General features: G+C 34.1%; 1 protein-coding gene across 3 annotated transcripts; it reads left to right on the top strand.

Annotated features, from left to right (window-relative positions):
- The first annotated feature begins 41 nt into the window (after positions 1 to 41).
- LOC145719441 (protein FAM184A-like) lies at positions 42 to 8,200 on the top strand. Of its 3 annotated transcripts, XR_014142379.1 has the most exons (5): positions 42 to 1,369; positions 3,582 to 3,686; positions 6,098 to 6,300; positions 7,147 to 7,241; positions 7,856 to 8,200. XR_014142379.1 is itself a non-coding variant. In XM_081810939.1 (4 exons), exons 1-4 carry the CDS (start codon positions 1,262 to 1,264, stop codon positions 7,154 to 7,156), a joined length of 426 nt encoding a protein of 141 aa, XP_081667065.1. In that variant the 5' UTR covers positions 42 to 1,261; the 3' UTR covers positions 7,157 to 8,200. The 3 variants fall into 3 exon arrangements, 2 of the variants coding, with proteins under 2 accessions (XP_081667065.1, XP_081667064.1); XM_081810939.1 differs by having other exon boundaries at positions 7,147 to 8,200; XM_081810938.1 differs by lacking the exon at positions 7,147 to 7,241 and having other exon boundaries at positions 48 to 1,369.
- Positions 8,201 to 8,866: the final 666 nt, after the last annotated feature.

Here is an 8,866-nt window from a genome sequence, read left to right on the forward strand (position 1 = left end):
CCAATGCCTTTTTCCTTGACTAGATCATTGTTCCTCAAGCTTTTTTTTTTTGCCCATAAAACGCCGTATCATGATAAAATACAAGGTCCCTCTATGTGAGCCCAGTGAAGCACATTTTCCACTCAGTCTGCATCGTCACAAAAGAATAAAAGATAGTGAAACTAACCTCAAACTGAATTGACAAAGTCCCCTCTGATCCTGAGACATGGTGACTTCCTAACCCCATACTTGTCTTTACCCACATATCTTCCTGAACCCTCCAAATTAGAACTTTAGGTTGGGCTGAGTTAGCGGAGTTTTTTTACTAAAATTCCTAAAATACGCAGAGATTCTTGTGATTCCTAGAAGATAGATGTTACTCAGTATTTGTTGAATAAATTTCTCTGTGCATCTTCATTCACCATGATTTTGAGCTTACGTTCTACCCTTTTACTTTGAAAACAGTAAGTTTTTAAATTGCTGTAATTATGTAAAGTTTCTAAAACTGAAATTGTTTCTCCCCCACACTCCCAATTGAGCTGGCAGTTTCCATTTGCATCCTCTTCATTCTGCCCTGTCCTATATTTTTAGACTCTGCAGGGTCTATGGTGCCTCTGCTCATAAAAGGTGGCCTCTATTCTAGAGCCTTCAGTGGCATTCAGGCCTATTGCCTTCTCATCTCATTTGGGGCAGAAGAAGCCTAGAAAATTAATTATCTTATCTGATGAGCCTTTTTACAGTGTATATGTATTAGCTGATAATACAGAATTTTTAAATTGTGTTTCCCATAAGAAAGAATGATGTCATGTATGTGTCCTTTGTTTCCCTTTCCTCTGTATCTTTTCTTGTCCCTTTTCTGTATGTTACCAAGCCTTATGTCATCACACAGGAGTGTATTTTTGGTAAGTTCTCCTGATAGGGAGACAACAATTCCAGCATCAGACCTATATTTAGAGGTTAGTATTATTCATTATATCATTTCTTCTACAGAGCTTACCTCACCTCATCCCCACACACTGCTGAATGACTTACAATGGAGTGAATTCTTGCAAAAGTAATCTGTAGTCTTTAATAACATCATCTACCCCCTTAGAGCCTTTAATAACACTAGAGCTATTTGAGGCAGTCATGTTATTATGCTAAAAAGTTTTAAGGAAAAAAATTTGGTTTTAAATTTTGTATGTGTTCAACTGGACTAATTTGAAAAATGTAGGTATTACAGAAGAATGTGTCTGAGTCCTGTCAATGAACTAAAAGGTTTCTTGTTTTCAGACTAGAAGAAATGGAAGAAAAATATCTAATGAGAGAATCAAAACCAGAAGATATACAGATGATTACAGAATTAAAAGCCATGCTTACAGAAAGAGACCAAGTCATAAAGAAATTAATTGTAAGATTTGGGGGTGGGGGGAGGAATGTAACCATGTTAGTTACCATGTTTGCCAATCAACAGTCTGTTGGTTAAGTATTAAGTAATGCTAAATGAAAATTGAAAGTATAAAATATGTGCATTGTGATTAAAAGTTTATTAAAAATGTTCATGAATAAGGATAAGAAACATAAATTTTTAAACTTGGTATTAGGTAAGGGAATTGTGCCTCTTTTCAGTATTTTTTAGAAGTCTTCAGTACTTATTTTTGTTTAATAATGTCATTGCCAACATATAGTTAATATGTTATTGAAGGTGTGTATTGTTCATGTAGAATTAGAATTGGATAGGAAAGAAGAATCAACACACGCATGCATTAGCCTGCACTGTGTACTTCCAGTTAGTCATGTTAACTTACCCTAATCCAAAGAGATACTCATGGGAAAAGGGTTCCATTTTCTTAGGGTTCTAACTAAGAAAAATTATAGGCTCTCTCTTAAGAGTCTTGGTCCAAACTGAGGTGTAAGAGTCTCTGAGCAGTCCATCAGGGAAGGAAATACAGTTTTAACAATAAATAAACTGCCTTCATTAAAGCTATTATTCTTCAAGAATAATACACAAATGTCTTAATTCATAAAACATTTTAGAGTCTTCCAAAATTATATATCCTGATCAATAATTAAAATAATTGTTTATGGTCACAAAAAAAGAAAAATCTTTCAGAGTAAAAACTAAAAATAGAATGCTAATCACTCTATTGATTCATTGATCTCTTCAACTGAAAACTGTGGATGTAATTAGCATGCAAAGAAAGCCTAGAAGCATTTATTTCTGAAGTTCTTTTTTCTTTAAAGAACCTCTCTTTGTTGGCATTTAGGAAAGTCAGCCTATTGGCTGGGACTACAAGTTCCTGCTAAAAGTAGGTTATAGATTGGGGTTCATTATGGAACCCAGGAGCAGACATTGGCAAGATTTTCCAGGCATTGTGAACATGCGCACAGGCCTCATAGATTCCTCTGATTACCTTCTATTCCACACATGAAGTTAGCAAAGGGATTAAGTATATCTATTTCATCTATGGTAGAAGTAGCTTTTCCAGTTCTTAGAGAACAGATGTTAAAGATATAGTTGTATTTTATCCTCACAACAGGATAGGTATTAGACTTCAAAGAATAAAGCAAACACAAAGCAATATAGCTAGTTGGTGACAGGCTAGGAACCCAGCTAAGGGTTGTTCTACACTCTTGCCACTGCTCACCAATTCTGCGGACTCTGAAGCACATGGGCTGAGACTGGTGTGAATGACAGTGGTAACTAAGAAGGGGATGAAGAATCTAGTTCTACTAGAGCACATTCACCCTCATGTGTTTACTTCCTACAGTTTGTTCAGTTGACACATGGTGGTGGTGAAGTGAAAGGCAAAGGATTTATCTGTATGTAGGTCACTTTTTCTTCGGTCAGTGATTAGCACTGCTGTAATACAGTCGACCCTTGAATAGTGCATGTGGCACCAACTCCCTGCACAGTCGAAAATCCGCATATAACTTGACTCCCCGAAAACTGGATTACTAATAAACTACCGTTGTCCGGAAGCCTTACTGGTAACAAAGTCAATTAACACCTATTTTGTATATTATATACTGTATTCTGATAAGCTAGAGAGAAAAATGTGACTAAGAAAATCATAATGAAGAGAAAAATAACATTTATAGTACTGTATTCATAAAAAAAAAAAAAATCAGCATGTAAGTGGACCCATGGAGATCAAACCTGTGTTGTTCAAAAGTCACCTGAACACTGAGGTCTCAGAGAGGAGATTAGGCAAGATCAAATGTATTACCAGTACTGAAGAATAAGGATATATCAGTGTCACCTTTATAGAAACAACAAATCCATGCATACAACTCCATGAATGTAAGTTAAGCTGCTCGAACTGCACAGTCAGCCCTTTGGAATAGAGATGGGACCAAATAAAACATTTCGATCCAGTCTTGGAGAAAAAAGTTATTAAACGGTAGAGAAGAGCCCCAAAGCATAGGATTTTGAAAAGTTTTGAAAACCTTCCCACCAGCAGTCATTAAGACACTGGCAGTCAGATCTAGAAATCTTTGATGAATGAGGTATATAAGTCCTCACTCATGTTTTATAGTAAATTTTGAATGAAATGGCATTTAAACAGTTTTAAATTTTCAACAGAAAATGTCTAAGTGATGTTTATAATTCTTTTGCATAGGAGGATAATAAGTTTTATCAGCTGGAATTAGTCAATCGAGAAACTAACTTCAACAAAGTGTTTAACTCAAGCCCTACTGTTGGTGTTGTTAATCCACTGACTAAGGTATGTGCTATAAACACTCTAAAATAGGGATGTAGTTTAAAACTTGCTTAAAATTTTTAATATTTAGAGTAGCATAGGATAAACCTTCCAAATACTGTTTTCTTAAATTTAATATTTAGGATTAAAATCTATGAAATCTATGTATACATTTTCACAGAATGAGACTAATATTTTTGTTGAGAAATTCGTACTCCTTAAGACATGATTGTAAAACCTTGGTTTCTATCATTTTGTTTTTCATATCTCCAAAGAAAACTAACATCATTTTCTTGGTGTTCACTATCCTCTATGGGGTCCTGAAAGGTACCCCAGCCATGTATACCCAACAGCTCTCCCTAACTTAAGGCCTGAGGCCTGCCATGTTAATTAACCTTGTTGCTTACCAGTCTTTGGAGAAGGGCTTGACTTCTCTCAGTCTTAGGACCTTTTTTGACACTTAAAATTGAAGATGGCCCATTCTGATACTTTGTTACTCTCTTAGGAGCATAGAAGAGCCTGTAGACAAGTGAAATGGACATGGCCAAGTCTTACACATCTTTGTACCCCAGCTTCCTATGGCTCCCCTCATAGTGCTTTGGGTATAGTAGGTATTCAGTTGCAAATTTCATCACATTTTCTGTAAGTGGCCACAAATAAGTGAATAAAGCAAATAATGAAGAATTAATTATGTATATTGGCTTCACAGGGATTACATAGCTTTTGGCAGAAATCAGTAGTAGAAATAAATTAAAGTACTAGTGCGAAAGTTATTTTTTGATTCAGATTTAATTTGCCCATTATGCCTAATTTATATTAGGCCCTTAGCCAGAAATTTTTTCTTTCAATGCTCATAAAAACTTCTCTGTTAAGAACATGGACTCTACCTTTCCTTCACAAGTTAAAGTGCTTCAAACTTTAAGGCTTTAACACAGAATGAACTTAAATGTTTTATGAAACAGAATGACTAAAGCAGGGATGCCTATAGCTGTATCTACAGAGCCTAAAATACTACCTGGCACGTGGAAGGCTCTCATAGTTGGTGAATTAATTAATACAGTTATAGTTTTTAAGTTCATAATTTAAGGTGAAATACAACAAAGCAAGATTATGAGACTTGTTGAAACAAATAATAAAATGAAAATATTTCTAATATATTTTTTGGAATTACATTTTTAGGTACAAAATGGTTACTGTAGAACTTTACCAATGATACTTTTCATTTCATCAAATAGAAACCTATAGTAGGTTTATTTATGCCCTCTGGTGACTAGAATAAGAAAATGCAAAAGATACATCTTTGTTCACTTTTGAGTGATTTCAGCTTTAATAGTTGTGATTCTAGAAGACATTATTATTTTTCCTTTCTCTTTTCAGTTATGCAGAGTAGACTCTGTCAGAGACTCCATGATTCACAGAATATGACAGAGGAGGGCAAGGTCTAGATAGTAAGATCATTACTTTGTAAATAAAGGAAAAAGGCCAATTAGGCTATTAGTTTTTTTTAAAAAAACACTTTAATCATTTTGCAGAAAAATATTTCATAAATTCAGTTAGCACAGATTTAACTTGTAAAAGATGGTATTAAAAATATCTTGCAAAATGTTAAATTTTATTGTGTTCCAGCAAGATGATGCTTATTGATTCTAGAGGTGTGAATAAAATAGAATTGATTTGCAAGCTGATAGGTTTTGATAATCTGAAGGTGTTCCTCTTCCTGTTAATTTTAAAGACCAACTAAAATATTTAATAAATGGATCACTTTTGTTTTATAACCTTTTAATGTTTTTAAAAGATTATGAGCCAATTATTGATACCACCAATTGGGAAATGAGACTTAATTATGCAGATTTAATTTTCTCTCTTCAAAAAGTGCAGTGAATTTAAAACCAGTTACTTGAGTCAGCTTTAGGTCTTAAGTAGGAATGTGGGATATGTTTCAAACTACTTTGCCAAGCATTTTTCCATTCCCATTTTTTTTTTTCCAGACAAGGACTGCCTCCGTTTGACAGAAGGCTAAAGTTCATGGACCTCCCTTTTAAAACTGTTTAACTTTATAACCTTCTTCTCCTAATTTTAGCCCAAATCTGTTTAACCTCGTGGTATCTGCAAGATCTCCTTCTCCCTTTCCTCCCAGTAGTCTTTACCCTTTGACATTCTTTCCATCTCCTCCCCTCCCCATGAACACCAATTCGTGTTTCTTCCTCATTCTTTCTGGCCCAGCAGCATGTGTGTCCCTAAGGATTCCATGTAGATAAAGAACACCTCCAAGGATCCCCAGACCACACTTTGGGTAACACTGGTTCATTTTAACATCCTAATTTAACATAAAGCTTCCAAAACCTTCCCATGCCAAATTTGTATCTTCTGCTATTCCTATTTTCTCATTTGTCCTTATGCAGGGACTATCCTCACATGTATTATTTTTAATGCAGCAAAAGAAGAAGAATGATAAGTCACCAACAAACAGGTTTGTGAGTGTTCCCAATCTAAGTGCTCTGGAATCTGGTGGAGTGGGCAATGGACATCCTAACCGCCTGGATCCCATTCCTAATTCTCCAGTCCACGATATTGAGTTCAACAGCAGCAAACCACTTCCTCAGCCAGTGCCACCTAAAGAGCCCAAGACATTTTTGAGGTGAGCCCCGTCTCACCAGTGATTTTTTTTTTCTTTTCTTTTTTAACTTGAAAAATTTACCTTCTTACATTGCAGAAATTCACTACTTTAAGACCAGCCTAGGAAGAGAAATATTACTGTGAAAGATTTTCACAATATATTTATCACTTCTCTAAGGAACTCCTTTTTGGCTCTTAAGATTTTTTTCTAATTTCTTGCCAATTTTTCTGTATGCTGAAAGAGGTGCTAATGTAATTTGTATGCTTAGAATTTTAATATTTATGGATATTTGCTTCATTTTGAGTATTGTAGCAGATTTTTCACTAATAATCCATCTTTATTACAGAACTTTAAAATTTTTTTTTTCTTGTATTTTCTTTTTAACTTTCTTGCTTACCAGGCTTATTTACAAATATATATGCTTACTGCCAAAATAAAAAATATGTAAGCTTTGGGAATTTAATGATACACAAAAGCAAAAAGTAAATTTAGAAAAAAAATTTTACAACTGATATTCCAATTTGAAGTTAACCTCAGACTTGATTAAATGTATTAACAAGAATTTAAATGAAACCCAATTGTTTATCCATTAAATAACATCAGAAAGTATTGTTGTTTTAGGTTTACCTTACTGAGTCTGTGCTGCTTTAAATTTATTTTTTTAACTTATTCCTACTAAATCTCAGCAGTGTCACTAGTAATAGTTTTACAGGTAGATGACCTTTTTCTAGGGTAAGTGATGACATAGTTAATGACTTTCAAATAGAAGAATGTAGCAAGAATAAAAATAGTCACATACACTTTTGAATGTGCCTCCTGCTAAATATTTTGTGTTGCTTATTTTCCCTTGTGCATGGGTATGTTCAGGTATCAGTAAGATGCATGTGCATGAGCTCAAGGAACTTGACTACTGGAGTTTCCATTACACATTGTTGCGTGCCTTGTAATTTCCCCCAAAGACGGTAGGGATTCTTTTATTTTCTCAATTAGCCCAAAGAATCGTTAGTTAGAATTAAGTATAAATGATATAACTTTGAAGATGGAGGGGAAATGGGCTTCTTAATTGTACTCCTTTCCCCCTAGACTATTTGTTTATGGAATTATGAAAGTTAAAATGAATATACATGTAGTGAAAATACTATGCCATGGCTTAGTTACTTAGTTATATATGTGGACACATGTGTAAAAATCAAATGCTTGTGTCAGATTCTGAAATTTTAAGTAAAAAGGTGCTGAAAAAGAGGAATGTTATCTTGTTCTCATTTCTGACAATTCCTCCCGAATTTTTTTATTCAAAGAAGGTGACATTTTTCTCAGCGGTCTGATTTTTGTCTTTTTGTAATTTTTTGTAATTGTTTTGATGTGGCTCCTCCTTAACTGACTTCATCTGAGCTGCTGATGCACTCTCATGCTCTCATGGAGTGGAGAAACCAATCTAGTGTAGAGGGATCTACAAAACACATCTAACACAGAACCAGTTGTGGTCATCTACACTGATGTTTTTTGTGCTTTTCTCTTCATTTTGCAAAACAGCTTAATGCTGGGTTACATGTCTCTCTTTTTTTTATGAATTCAGTCCTCCTCAGAGTGAAGCTTCCCCGGTGGCTTCTCCAGATCCCCAGCGCCAGGAGTGGTTTGCCCGGTACTTCACATTCTGAAAGAATTGTGTTGGCAACAGCTAGTCTGTGTGGACTAAGAGCATGACCTTATACAGACCATTATGTGAACAGGCTTTCCTATGTCAGACACTGTGAATGAGAAAGTATTTGTCTCTCCAATTTGAAAATGCACTATTTCCTGTGATATTTATTGGAATCGCTCTACTATATTATGTGTGTAATTATAACAGTTATTTTTATTTGAGATGGAGGAGTCTTTAACCTTTGTAATTACTGCATAATAAATTTTGTTAGAACAAACAGTGCTTTTCATTTTTTTCTAGTAAGCTTGTTAGACTTTTAAAATATTTTTTAATTCTAAATAAGACACTGAAAAGGTGTTTTCTAACAAGTTTTACTGCATAATAAAATATCAAATTATTTGACTTTAATAATCATAACACAATCAGGATAAATACATTATAACCTACTAATTTGTTCCATTACCATGTATAACTATAAACTGTGTTCTCTAAATTTATAAGACTATAATGAAAACACTCGTGGAAATTATAAACTTTCAGCTATAAAAGTACTGCTGACTTATTTATAGTGTATTTTATTATTCTGATAGTTGAGGATCTAGAACTTCTAATATAGTTAGTCTCTATGATTAATATGATTTATGGCCAAAAGTTATTTGGTAAAGAGACAGTTAGTGGGTGAGGGGTATTAAGGAGGGCACTTGATGTAATGAGCACAGGGTGTTATATGCAACTGATGAATCACTAAACTCTACCTCTGAAACTAATACACTATATATTAATTAAATCTAAATTAAAATTTAGAAAGAAAAAAAATTTGTTACTGATATATCAACTCAACTAGTGTTCAACAATTAGAGTGCCAAATTTAGTTGACTAAGCAATGTAGATTTTAGAAGAATCTGGGGGAACAAGATGAATACAAATACCTGATCTATGAATGAT

Source organism: Leptonychotes weddellii, unplaced genomic scaffold (genome assembly GCF_054177405.1).
Source record: "Leptonychotes weddellii isolate Sample4059 unplaced genomic scaffold, ASM5417740v2 HiC_scaffold_4451, whole genome shotgun sequence".
In the NCBI taxonomy this organism is placed as follows: Eukaryota; Metazoa; Chordata; class Mammalia; order Carnivora; family Phocidae; genus Leptonychotes; species Leptonychotes weddellii.